At 39.6% G+C, this 14,761-nt stretch overlaps 1 protein-coding gene across 1 annotated transcript in view; it reads right to left on the bottom strand.

Moving 5' to 3' along the window:
* ALPK2 (alpha kinase 2) overlaps nt 1-14,761 on the bottom strand; it is a 124,685-nt gene that overhangs the window by 34,192 nt on the left and 75,732 nt on the right. Inside the window, exons 8-9 of the mRNA XM_033957855.1 lie at nt 13,537-13,754; nt 9,240-9,288 (exon numbers count right to left, since the gene is read on the bottom strand). Of these exons, the coding sequence (XP_033813746.1) occupies nt 9,240-9,288; nt 13,537-13,754 (267 nt within the window). The remainder of the gene's footprint in view (nt 1-9,239; nt 9,289-13,536; nt 13,755-14,761) is intronic.

The following is a 14,761-nucleotide window of genomic DNA, read 5'->3' as shown; positions in this document are numbered from 1 at the left end:
CATGTCTGGGGACTGAGGGTGAGAAGGACAGCATGACTCAGTTAGCACAGCTGCATAGTAAATGCTGATTAGCATGGCAGTAAAGGCTCGCACACTAATTTTTATTCAAGGTTGCGGGCTAATGGTAACACTAGCGCGCGACTATTAATTGAGAAAATAGAAAATCAGTCATTTTCTGGCCGTGATAAAAATAACCTTAGTGCACAGGAAAGACTTGTGTAACAGTATGCTAAGGCCACTTTTTACCACAGCTTAGTAAAAAGGCCAATAAGGCCACCCAAAGGCCAATTAAGCTACAATTAAGGGAATATAAGGGAATCTGGGCACCCAGATGCCATTATACAATACTATCTTGGTACACAAATTGGGGGGGGGGCTTAATTTTTAGCACCCCTTTATAGAATTGCCCCCTCTGTGACTCCACCCAAAGTATATTCTTGACAACACCAACACAGGGTCACTCAAAAATAATAATAATAATAATTTTATTCTTATATACCGCCAAACCTTTAGTTCAAGGCTGGACAAGGCAGCAAGAAAAGGCTGGTTAAACAGTGAATTACAATCATAAATATCAAATGTTTCTCAAAAAATATAAATTGCAATTAGGTCAAATATTTCTCAAACAAATAAATGTTAAGAGTTTTTCAAAATAGATATTAAGATTGAGCTTGGGGAATAAGAACATTCCAACATGAATTCATTACATTAGCCTGAAATGCCAAGGTTTTTCCCAAGAATCTCTTATTATGACATGCTTTTACTGATGGAAACATAAACCAGCAGGTTTTTTGTGTATTCTTGTTTGAATTATAGAATTCAGAGTGGGAAGAGAGGTAGGTTGGGGGGTCAGTCCAAATAAAACTTTAAAACACACACCTATTTGTCATTGTGCTTAATTTTGCCTTCACAACCATATAAAAAGCCTTTTACTTTACATTACATTACATTAGGGACTTCTATTCTGCCTATACCTTGCAGTTCAAGGTGGATTACAAAAGAGCTAACTGGACATTTCCAGTGAAGTTACAACAGGTTTTTTGGTTTGTTTGTTTTGGTTTGTAACATAGGATTTTATACATGAAAAATTCTTTATGAAACTACCCCAAGTGACTTTGGGGTCCTTTTACAAAGCAGTGGCAAAAAAGTGGCTGGTCTTTCCTGTGCGCTAAAGCCATCTTTATCACAGCAGTAAAATGATTAAAGAAAAGCGCTGTAAACATTATTCCCAATCAATTAACTCTCCTTCGCTGAATAGCAAAGAACTCTTCAGAATTGTCAATTCGTTATTTGATATTGAGCTACATAAACGTTCTCTGACAGATCTCCCACCCTCTGCTTCTATCCAAGCTGACTACTTTGCTTCAAAAATTTGAATCTGAAAACATCCCTTACAGCTACAAGCATAGACCTATCTATCAATCCATCTGCTCCAGGAAATGAAGGCTCAACTGCAGACATGACCTGGAATCATTTCGAAAACCCAGACTGGAACCAATTCCTCAAGCTCTACTCTAAATATGCTAAATCCAACTGCCTACTAGACAACTGCCCACCAACTATCATGAAAACAGCCTCCCTCCCATTTAAAGCTGTACTTTTCAACTGGGTTACATTCTGTTTGTCCACCGGCTACTTCCCATTGGAACTCAGTCACATTCTCATAACTCCTATTATCAAGAACTCCAGGGATCCAGTCACCTCGGTTGCCAACTACAGACCCATTGCCAACATACCTCTTTTCTTCAAACTAATGGAAGGCCTAGTTAACCTTGATCTCATGACTTACTTAGAGAAGTTCAGCATTCTACACGACTCTCAGTCAGGATTTCACACAAATTACAGTACGGAAACTGTCTTAGCCTCACTGACAGATTACCTCCTCCATCTATTCTCCCTGGGAAAAAGTGCACTGGTACTTCAATTCGACTTGAGCAGTGCTTTTGACCTTGTCGACCATGACATTCTGCTCAGATGCCTCGATTTTATTGGCATCTCTGGACAGGTCCTAACCTGGTTTACAGGCTTCTTAAAAAACTGTACTTACCAGGTCCACAGCAAAGGAACCCTTTCCAATTCCTGGTGTAATCCCTGTGGAGTCCCACTCCCTCTCCTTCTCTGTTCAATGTCTATATGGCACCATTGGGACATATGTTATCTGATTTAAAACTGAAATCGTACATATATGCAGATGACATTACAATCATCATTCCCATAACCTCACTGACACAAGAGACAGAACAATTCACCTCATCTATCCTCACTAGGGTAGAACAATGGACTACACAATTCAAACTAAAACTGAACCCCCAAAAAACCAAGCTTTTCCTGGCAAGTCCTAACCACAAACTAACGAACACCTCCTTGAAATTAAACGGGTTAACTTACCCAATCAACTCTACCATCAAAATCCTTGGAGTCATCCTAGACCAATGCCTATCTTATGAAGACCATACTAACGCTCAAGTTAAAAATGTTTTGGCACCCTCTGGAAACTTCGTACAATCAAACACTATTTTGACTTCCTCTCTTTTCGACTGCTGGTTCAATCTCTAATCTTAAGCACCTTAGACTATTGCAATATCATATACTTGGGTTCCTTTAAGAAAACCATCAAACGACTGAGAATCATTCAGAATACTGCCGTCCGTCTCATCTATGGTCTCAAAAAATCCGACCATGTAAGCCCGTATTACAGAAAACTACACTGGTTACCGATGGAGGCAAGGGTCATCTTCAAGTTTCCTTGCCTCTGCTTCAAAACCATAACTGGTTTATCCCCAATCTACCTCTCGCACCATTTTGAATTTCCACTTGCACACATAATGCCTCTCTGTTCGCCTTCCCCTCCCCGAAGGGCTGTATCTACAAGAGATTCCTTGATAGACCACTGTCATTTCAAGCAGGCAATTGGAATAAATGTCTAACCACCCTCATTTCCAATTCACCCTCCTACCAATCCTTCAGGAAATCAATCAAAACCTATCTCTTTGATAAATTCCTCTGACTCCTCCCTGCCTTGTAACATCTCTGAAACACTTCTGGATATACCTAACTACTCCCAATTTACCAATGTAATTTGAAATTTTTATCTGTAACATCGCTGTCTGTGTACAGTCTCTTCCTCTGTAAACCGCTCTGAACTGCTTGCGGTATACAAAAATAAATTTATTATTATTATTATTATTATTTTCTGTTGTTTAAATTAATGGCTATGTGCTAATTTTGACATTAGCGAATGACCATTAAAAAAGATTAGCACATGGGCCCTTACCTATTTTGTAGGCATTACTCTTGTGCTGATCTGCACTAACTGATTCACGCTGTCATGCCCACTCTCCAACCCCAGACATGCCTCCTTCTCAGAAAATTAAAAATATTTTTGTAGTTTGCATGTGCACATTGCAAAATTTACCCCAGGACGCCTGAGCGTGTCCCACAGTAAGCCCTTTTAAGCTGTGATAAGCAAGGGCTGGCGCTTTCTACAGCTTTGTAAATGGGCCCTAAGACAGCTATGCACCTTATCACAGCCTTTTTAATAGAAAGGACAGTCTTCTGAGCGACAACCATATGCCTAATACTTAAGAGATGTTTTTACCGTATTATTTACAATGATTCTAATGTGCCCCTGAGCCCTCTGCTTCCCAGAAAGCCAATGATAGATTTACTGGCATTTAACTCAAAAATACCACTGACAGATTTCTGACGATGATTGTCAATTTACATTCAGCAACAAAGAAAGAGAATTATTTAATTTTCTCAATGGTTAGTTTTTGCAAGAGTTAAAAAACATGACTTCTACATGTAGATGTTTAAAACAACTCTGAGCAGTGGGAGCTGTATGCAGAATACAGACCTTTCAACCGAAAAGTCCATTAATGAAAGCAATTTTATGATTTTCTATGCCCTAAGCTGACCGTGGAAAGTTTACTGGATTAATTATGATATCAATACTTGTAATGTTTGAAAAGTGTTGAATTAATGGATGTAGGGGAAAATAGTGATGACCGTTATTATGGTGTGGGGAGGAAGGTCAAGCAAATGAAGACCCTCTCTGAAATACAATATCCTATTTGTTGCTCAAAACAAGGCAGATAGGAAACACTCTAATTTGTAGCATTCTGCAGCCACAGTACACAATGCTATGCACACCAGACTTAGAGGCATATCACTATACAGTACTAGTTCACAATAACAAAGTACACTTAAAACCAGATCCAGATCCATTAATCAACCAGAATTCATCATTCATCAATAGACTTCTTAATCCTTACACCCCCTCTTAAAACCTTTTGCTCCGTTACACAACATCTTCTCAATATTCCATCTCTAAAACATATTAACACCATGCGATCGAACATCTTTTCAGTTACTGCCCCATCTCTCTGGAATTCCATACCACCTACCTAAGAGAAGAATCAAACTTAAATTATTTCAAATCCAAATTAAAAACCTTTTCGTTTAATGACGCCTTTGAATTGCAACTGTCCTCATAAGGATGACTTGACATTCTCCAACCCAAGATCATTCACGCACCTTTTATTTGTCCCTTCCATGTTCCTTTTCTTTTAATTATGTAGTCCTATCCCTCTTTCCTCTCGTTTCAGTTCGTCTGTCCATCTGTTTGTCACACTAACTTTCCCCAGTGATGTTTGTATTTACTAATCTAGTTGTTTTAATTTACTATTTAAATGTTATTTATAATTACCTTTTATTGATGTACACTACCTAGAAGCCTGATTAGGCGATATAATTAATTTTTAAATAAACTTGAAATTTGAACCCTTCATTGTCCCAAGTACAGAACTTAGATTGTGAGCTCACTAGGGACTGAAAAATGTGTCTGTATGTAGGATATGTAAACTACTTTGATGTGCCCACAGAAAAGCGGTATATCAAGTCCATGGTTCTTTATCCTTTAAGAGCCCCTTCTACAAAGCCATGGTAGAAATGCTGCCGCGGTAAATGCACCGAAACCCATAGGAATTGAACAAGCTTCAGTGCATTTACCATGGCATCCTCATTACCGCTGCTTTGTAAATGGTGCCCTAAGTTGTGCATGGATCTTGGATCCACATTCAAACTCCAGTGCCCAACTTTGGGCGATCTATATAGAATCGGGTATTTGTCCATTAACATGTCTTTGTTAGGTGCCATCGACTCGTGTTCGAGTTCTAGCGACTTGATGAACATCATCAAGTTCTCATGGCAGAATACAAAAGTATAAATTGAATGTTGTCACTATTATATTTTTGGAGAGAATCGCATCAAATGCAATCCTCCGCCTCTAGCACTGCCCATCTGCTACTGCCCACAAGGGTGGTACGTCATTAGTCTGACATCTCCGCTGAAACCGGTATGCCTTGGGAGGCCCTGCTAGTAGTGAAACTACCGATGGCACAGCTTTCAGCTTCGTAGATGCGCACAAGCCCCAGTGGCACGACAAGCCCATGTACCATGTCTTACAGTTCACGAATGAGAGCTGTATTAACCCTAAAACATGGTGTTTTTACTCACTGCAGGTTACATATTAATTCCATTGTGGTTCTCAAATGGCTGAAATGCTCTTTAAATCCTATAAATGTGTTAATTTAAATCTGGCCCACTTGATATAGTAACTGCAAACAATCTCTTAACTGTGGTACTCAGGTGTCTCATTTATGATATTTGCTATTGTTAAGAATCCAAAATAAAGTGAGTTTTTAAAATATATTTTAAAAATATGTCCTTGAAATGTTGTAGAATCAATATTAGTATTAATTTGTAATGTTTAATACCTAGTCTGAATAAGCGAGTCAAGGCGCTTTACGAAATTAGTAGTATGTGTAAGCTTGAGATCTTTTGGTGGTCCTCAAAGCTTTCTCGTATTCACACTGAGGGCGTTTACATGGAAAAGGTTGGAGACCACTGTACTACTGAGATGCAAAATATGCAAATGTATGTAAAACATCTTACTAGTATCTAAATTCAATAAGCTCATGGTCAACATTATTGTTATTACAGAAAAAATACTGCTGCAAATACTTAGCTAGTTAGTGTTGCTGAATATACAGTACATGGTTAGCGCCTAATTTGTGGTCCAGGGGGTGGAGTTGGCACTTATGTGGTTAAGTGCTAATATTCAGTGCTTAACCCCGTAAAGTGGGGGATAAAACAGGGGAAACAAAACCACAAACTTAAATACACAAAAAGAGTGGGATTGTCCTCAACAGAATGAAGTGCACAAATAAAGTGTCCTTCAACTCATCTGATGGTTCACACACAGAACGCTCGGTATGTTTCCCGGCTTCAATCACTGCTCTACAAGTTCCGATGTAGTTGCCGCGACTAGTGTGTCTGCGTATTCATGCATTACGTGATCTGATACACCTGTTGAAGACTCTCAAGACTCCTGAGGCAGGCCGGTTTGGCCGAAACGTGTACATGTCGAGTCATTGGATGAATGAATGAGCTTTTGGATGAATAAAGGCATTTGAACCATCAGATGAGTTGAAGGACACTTTGTTTGTGCAGATCATTCGGTTGAGGACAATCCCACTCTGGTTTTGTGTATTTAACCCCGTAAGGTAACATATAAAACGTAATCCTACCTTTAGGTGGTTCACCTTATGGGGTTAAGCCTTAAATATTGCACTTAACTGCATAGGTGTTCACTGGCAACATTTGTCCAGATATTCAATGCTGGTGATTGGACACGGCCTGGAATTGAATATCTGGAGATAATACCAGTGACAGTCAAAAATATGCTATCTCTGGCTGAATGGTTACCCCTAAGTCTCTTTGAATGTTGACCCCATTCGAATTCACAACAAATAAACATATTTGACTAATTTGCTTATAAGACACGTGGTTTCATTTGAAATGGAGATCTGAAATAAGGTTTCATAGGCTGAAAGTGAAACTAGATAGATGAAGAAGTAATCTTAGGAAATATTTCTTTATAGAAATGGTGATGATACTTGAAACATCTTCCCAGTTGAGGTGAAGTATCCAGGGATGGTACGAGGGGCCGCTGAAAAGTTCTCAGCCTAACCAACAAAGTTGGGGCAGTTTCCATCAAGGGCTATGATGATTTTCCACTTTTTATGACAGAACAAAAAAAGTGGAAAATCACTGGACTAAGTGTATAGCCCTCGTTCAAGGAGGCTTAGAATAAGCCAGGGGTAGGCAATTCCGGTCCTCGAGAGCCGGAGCCAGGTCAGGTTTTCAGGATATCCACAATAAATATGCATGAGATAGATTTGCATCTCAAAGAAGCAGTGCATGCAAATCCATCTCATACATATTCATTGTGGATATCCTGAAAACCTGACCTGGCTCTGGCTCTTGAGGACCGGAATTGCCTACCCCTGGAATAAGCCAATTCCACTCATGGACCTCCCACAAAATAGTTTCTCCTGCCCTGTTACATCATTTTGAATATCAATCCCATAGTGGCAACAAGGGATGTGCCCGGATAATTTTTTTTAAAAAAAATTTTTGTTCATTTCTGAGTTTCACTCTTTCCTTATTTCATTTCAAATATTCCTGTTAACAGATACTTTTTAATCAACCAAATGTGTGATAATGAATGTATTATGTTACATTACATTAGTGACTTCTATTCCGCTCGTACCTTGCAGTTCTAGGCGGATTACAAAGAAGCTAACTGGACATTTCCAGAAGATTTGCAAGTTAGGTAGTGGTATATATGTTTGATACTTTGGAGAGAAAAAAGTTACAAGAGGGGTGAGACTATTTGGGGGAGTTGACAAGGGGAAGAGTTAAGATGTCTGGATAAATTTTTTTGAATAGCAGAGTTTTGATTCCTTTTCGAAATGATTTGAAGTCGCTCGTAGTTGTCAGTAAGTTGGAGATGGAGTGGTCAAGTTTCGCTGCCTGCGTCGCTAGTAGGTTGTCAAACATCTTCTTGTACCGAGAACCTTTGAATGGGGGGTAAGTAAATGGGGTCTGAGTTCTTCTTTGCCTAGTAGTAAGAGTCTGATTTAGGCGGTTGGTTGGTTATAGTTTGAATTGAATCCGTGCAGTTGACCAGATAGATTTTTCTGTCTTGGTGAACTGCATGAATAGCAGTCTTAACTTGAAATGGATGGACCTGCTGAGTATTGGAAATAACCCCCCTCCTTTTTTTATGAAGCCAGTTAGGCTTTTTTATCGCCGGCCGCAGAATTCCTATGAGTGTTGGAGCCAATACCGTTGCAATGGGCGATAAAAAAAAGGCTAAAGCGGCTTCATAAAAGGGGTCCAAAGTTTTTCTTATTACATAGAACATTTTGGACTCCGGTTAGATTACAGAAATTAGATAGCTCCAAGTCTAATAGATGCTGGCACTGTCATCTTGAACCTGGGACTTTAGATCATCTATTATACTATTGTCCCTTGATACTTCAATTTTGGAGATCCATTTGGGATCAGGTGAACAAAGTACTGGAAAATCCAGTGGCACTAACATACGACACTGTGCTATTTGGCACTTTAACAAGAGCTAAAAGTCAAATATCATCTTACAATAACAAACTTCTCTTTATTATGACAGGGGTTGCCATACAACTTATTTTAAGGAATTGGAAAAACTGGGATTGGTTAAACTATACCTTTTGGTAGGAGTCTTTGTGTCACATCTTTACAATGGAACGTATTATGGCTATACAACGGGGGCATTATAAGAAGTTTCTGGATATTTGGGAGCTATTGACAAAATTTTGCAAAGAGTGATTGTTGAATTTGGCCCTTGATCATGCATGTCCAGGGTGGATGGGAGGGGGGGCGGCTGGAAAATATTTTTAATTTTTAATTTGAGTTCAATTTTTGAATAGGAATATGGAGGGGAGGGTGGTGATATATGTATTTGTCATGGATTACAATTTTGATTGAATTTAGGTGCTATTATAGTGTAATATGATTGTATAATATTGTTGCACTTAATTTTGGCTTCAAAATGAATAAAGATATTTTAAAAAAGGGGTCCAAAGTTAAACGGATAAATCATCCACTTATTTTAATGTAGCCGTCAGCTTTTTCAGCACTACTGGTATCAAAACAATATCTGCTTGTTACAAGAAAAAACATGCTCATTTTCAAATATTTAAGCGGGGGCTTACTGTTTCTTAGCACAGCAAACTGAGCCTTCCCCTCATGCACTACAAATAATTCTTGCCCTTTGATGAAAATGCAGACAGTTGCCCTGCAGGAAAGTGGACTGCCAGAACATCACATTCAGAAGTGTATTTCTCACTCACCCTTTTGCCAAAGTTGCTATGCCAACATCAGTTAACTTCATTCCTACACCTACAGAAAATCAAAATAACATACATTTTACATCACATCTGTCAATGTACAATAACGATTCCTCTTGAACAAACAAGACAAACCAGTCTCAGTGACCCTTCCTGCATGAAGTGCTATGAAATCCTGCCTTTTTTTCTCTACTCATTTTTCTATGGGTCAAGTTTGGCTAGGCACGAGGAGGTATGGAGGAGGTGAAGGAAGCAAGGGAAATCGAGATGGGGAAGGAGAAGGAAAGAATCAGAGATTGGAGGGGGAGGACAGGGAAAGAGGAAGCAAGGGGGTGGGGTGGGTGAGCCTTAGTGCCTAAGCTGAAACCAGCTAAGTTGTGGACAGTTTGGGAGCAGAGTCAGCACTTATACAATTAAGGATCTCTTCTATTAAACTGCGCTAGCAGTTTCTAGCGCGGTGAGCTGCGCTGAATGGCCCACGCTGCTCCCAACGCTCATAGAGTTCCTTATGAAGGTCAAATAGAAGAATTCTTTTCAAAGGGGTTAGTCATTGCAAGAAAAGTGGATGAAGTGTATGGAGCTCAGGGGACTTTTATTTCCTACTGAGGTGGATATATTATTGAACACCCCTCATATGTACTTTGTGAATATTGCTCCTGAGATCTCCAGTGAATGCAAATATCTAAAATTTTGTAGAAATATATGGTATAATTTGATTAATTTTGTAAACTGTAATTATTATTTTAAAGAATAGTGTATTTGGGTGACTTTAATAGCATAAGATGCTCAAAGTTAAGGCACTAAGATGATCGGCATTAAATCAACATTCTGCAAAGGCGTGACCCCTCCTGAAATGCCCCCACCCCCTTGGGTGGAGGGAGGAAGGATTTTCAGGGCACTCAATATACTAATGAGGGTTGGAATTCCTAGCCCATGTGGGCAGAGCCAGGAAATAATAAAAGGGATTGTATCTGTAAAATAGAGGTCTTCGGTTGCCCACCCCTGCCAAGACCTCAGCACTGAGGGGGAACTCCTGGGAGACAAGACAGGAGAAATTTACAGAGCATAAAATGTGAAACCCCTGCCACAGGGTAGAGGGTGCCTGCCTAGTGTTCCCGGCTTGGGAATGAGTAGGAGTGCCTATGGGAAAAGACACCCTAGGTAGGAGAACTGGGAGCGGGACTGGTAGGACATTCCTTGTGTCTGTTGGTCACGCTTGTTCCAGGATGGGACAGAAGCTTTGAAAAGTTTGTGATGAAAAAGACTCTGGATTGCAAGAGAATGGGATGGCGATTAACACATGCTGTTTTCTTGGCATTCCAGTTGACTAGAATGAGACTACACTGATATATAATTTGTAGCTCTATCCTTCCCCCCTTTCTCTCCCCCCTTCTACACATAAGTTCATGTAATCCTTTTTCTTCTTCTCTACCCACTATTTTAAGTTCTTGTAAACCGTGTCGAGCTCCATTCTCATGGAGATGATGCGGTATATAAATTTAAGGTTTAGATTAGATTAGATTTTGATATCAGAATGGAGTGTGTTTAGAGATGAATTGACCATCTGGATATTTTCAATTGTACAGACCTAGTTTTAAGTTATGAATTGTGTTTATCAAGTTCCTGTTTAGGACAGCACGTTGAAGTTAACTATGGAGACTGCTGACTGTTTATTTGATGAGAGGGAAGCAAAGGTTGCCCAGAAAAGAGTACCCTTTGGCCTACTGGGATTTAGTCCAGCCCTGGCCTAGGCCCAGCTCACTTGAAATCCACCATCTGTTTATGACCCCTGGTCCTGGATATCCAAGCTGAGAAGTTTAACCAGCAGCCCTGACTGAGGGGCAAACCAGAAATTATATTTAGGGTGGATCTCGTACCTAACTGAATGCCACATTTATGCCTGCTAAAACTGGTATAAATGCTGGTGGACAACTAATGGCATTTGGGCGCATAAATGACTCTATTTTATAATATTACACCTAATTTCTCGGAATGGCCTTGACCTACCTATGCCCCTCCCACGATCACACCCCCTTTTGAATTGCATGCTATAAATTTTAGGCACGCATTTTACAGAATAGGATGCAGGGCAGATCCATGCAAAAACCAAAATGAGTGCCAATTAACACCAATTATTGATTGCTAATGGCTCATTAACTAATTAGTTTGCATGTGGATCTGGGATCCACACCCAAATTTGGGTGTTCAAATTTTGGAGACCTATACAGAATCCAGGAAACTATGTCTGATAAAGGTATGTCATTCCTCTCATCCTGTTACAGATAGTGGCTGATTTGGGTCACAAGTACCCAGCAGATCCCCAAAATATAGATGGATTTCTCATAGCCCGTTTCTAGGGAAAAGCAGTGGTTCTCCAAAATCAACCTGAATTATGCTATAACTTGTTTTCAATCTGTTGGGCATTAGTCTTCAAGAATCATTCGGTGTTTCTTGCAAGTCTTAAGTGCCACTGAAAATGCCTGGTTGGCCCCGAATAGGCGATTTAAACGCCTCTCCTGGCAATTGAAATAATTCTGAATTTTGGTCCCATAATGTTTGTGAGGGGTTAGGCATCTGCTTTCCAAACAGCTATCCCTTCCACAGGCTAAGGAAGCAACTACAGAAAACATGTCCAGAGGTTGTTGGGTTTTGTTGTTTTTTAATGCTTTTAGCCTGAGGGAAATGATTTTCTAATTTGCTTTTTCTCATTTCAGCTCAGACTCTCCTATTACTGCCTGCTTTCCCCACTGCCAGTATTTATCTTGCCAGTCTTTAGCATTTATAAATATTACTGCAATGAAAAATATGGTAAACACTAATAATATCTTTTATTTTTTTAAAAAACAACATTTTCCTAGCGTAGGAGGTACAATGTATGAATTACCTATTCTACTGAGTGCAATAATGCTGGTACAAAGCAGTGGACATGGCATGATCATATACTCGCAGCTTAAATAGGTACAATATAAAACGTTTCTAGAATACATGTAGCTGCCAGCCCTGTGACTATCATTTCGGCATGGCCATTCATGCCAACTAAAAACCTGGTTCAAATGCCTGCGCCCAAATTCTGCATGGATTGGGTGTATTCTATAACAGTGCATGCAATATGTAGGAATACTCATGGCCCATCCATGCCCCTCCCTTTTCAGATCCACGCATTAGAATTTGCGCGCACCGCACTTATAGAATGCACTTAGAAAGTTTATTTATTTATTTTATTTATTGAAAAATGTATATGCCGCATACAACCGATTATCACATATAACGTAGCCATGTATAAACAACATTTATCGTCCCTGTTATAATAGGGATAGTTGTGCAAGTAAATTCTAATGAGCGCAAATTAATGCCGATGATTGCTTGTTAGTGGCCAATTATCGGTGTTGATCGGCTCATTAAAATAGTTAAGCTGAGCACACAATTTGGCCATGGGGTCAAACTTGCACAGTACAGTTTGGCCTTACTAAGATCATTCTCAAAAGAATAGCATTATTGTGACTCTGAACCGGCCTCTATGTAGATGTTCTTTACCTCTGGCTCTTGTAGATGTTTTCTAATTTGCTCATTTAACTCATTTTGCTCATAGGTGCTCTTATGGACATAATTTATAATGATGAAGTAATCCAAGTACAAGACAACAGGTAAATAACCCTACTAAAGAAAGAAATCAATTTGGGGGCCAAATGAATTGTTTATTAGAAAACCCGGTGGCATTGACCTATGATACTATCTTATTTGGTATGTCAATGAGAGCAAAAAGCCAAATATCATCTAAGAACAACAGACTTTTATTGATAATGACAGGAGTCGCCATACAACAAATTACGAGCAATTGGAAGAATTGGAGCCGGCTCAATTATAGCTTTTGGTGGAATTCATTGTGTCATATGTATAAAATGGAATGAACTTTAGCCATCTAGAAAGGGAATTTTAAGAAATTTCAAGAGACTTGGGAGTCATTAGCAAAGTATTGTAGCGTCTAAGTATGATTTTCTCCTATAAACATGAACATCCAGGAGGGGGGGAGGGTGAAAATCTGTAAGGATAATGAATTTAAATATAATGTAATGAGGTTTATTATATAAATTTTATATGTTGGGCATTATGATTGTATAGGAGGGAGGGGGGACTAATTCTGAAATGGATATTAATGATATATTAAGTGTGATATTGAAGTATAAAATGTTGTATTTATTGTAACACTTACTGTAAGTTTGAAAATAATCAAGAATTGGAAAAAAAGAAAGAAAAAGAAATGGATGCATAGAGCAGAACAGCTTAAAACCCATTTGCTCACCTTGCATATCCGTCACCAATAAATTTCCGTTTGTCTTTTCATATACCCAGTGCTGAAAGGTACAGCACTTCTGACCAGCCTCTGAGTCTCTTCTTCTAAAGTTGATTTCCTTTCCATCTCTGATGGAATATTTCACAAACTCTCCGATGAGCTCCTCCTCCACCGTGGCATACGGGATGTTATTGGCAGGGCGACGAATAAGGAATATGGGAATGATCCTGGAAAGCAACCAAACCATGAACACCTCAGAGTGGGTTTTTAAAGGACCGATGAAAGATGAAGGAATATGCAGATCAATTCATGAATTTCTGGAAATGTAAGGTTACTGAGGTCCTTTTATTCCTATGTTAAGGATTTTTATTTTTGCAACTTTTCCCCTCTCCCCATCCATCCATATGCAGCGTCTCCCCCCTTCCCTTTCCATCTACATGTAGCTTCTTCCTTCTTCCCTTTCCATTTCCATCCAAGTTCAACTTCTCCCCTTTCCCACTTCCATCCATGTGTAGCTTCTCCCCTCTCCCTCTTTCCTTTCATGTGCAGCGTCTCTGCTCCTGAACATCTGGCATATTCTTTTCCACCCTTTCTCCCCCACCTCTCACCCCATTCTCCTATAGGCCTTACAAACTTGCAATGCTCACCAAGACTGCTGTAAGCAATTACAGCATACTCCCTCCCTGCCCCAAGGTTTTTTCTCTGCTGCATTCTGCCTATGTGGCAACAGGAGTTGACTGGAGAAAGCCTGCTATAATCACTATTGGCAATTCTGTCAAACACAGCAATTTTAGATTTCTAGGGACCAACGCGGAAGCGGGGGTGGGGGGGGGTTAAGAAGGTGAGGCCATATCTGCAGGAAGGAAGGGAGAGGAATAGAGGGAGACATTGAGAGGTGCTGGAGCCACAGAAGAGAATGGGGGATGGGAGAGGGAGGTAAAGAGGTGATGATGTACTTACAGAGGAAGTGTGCTTATTTTGAGGTGGAAAGACAATTTTTGAGGTGTCACTTGCCATCCCATAGTGACACATATTTACAATATTCTGTAAGACGCTATAAGTGGCAACTTTACACAAGGCCCTACACAATTACCCACAGGAATGGAGAAGGGCACTTTGCAAAAGTGATAACAGAAAAGAGGTGGTAAATTACAAGCCACTAAACCTTACTACAGTGTTTATAAAATAATAGATACTTCTGATGAAAATTAAATTAACTTTATAGAATTCAGTG

Source organism: Geotrypetes seraphini, chromosome 1 (genome assembly GCF_902459505.1).
Source record: "Geotrypetes seraphini chromosome 1, aGeoSer1.1, whole genome shotgun sequence".
Classification (NCBI taxonomy): Eukaryota; Metazoa; Chordata; class Amphibia; order Gymnophiona; family Dermophiidae; genus Geotrypetes; species Geotrypetes seraphini.
This window is presented reverse-complemented; position numbering and strand designations above follow the sequence as displayed.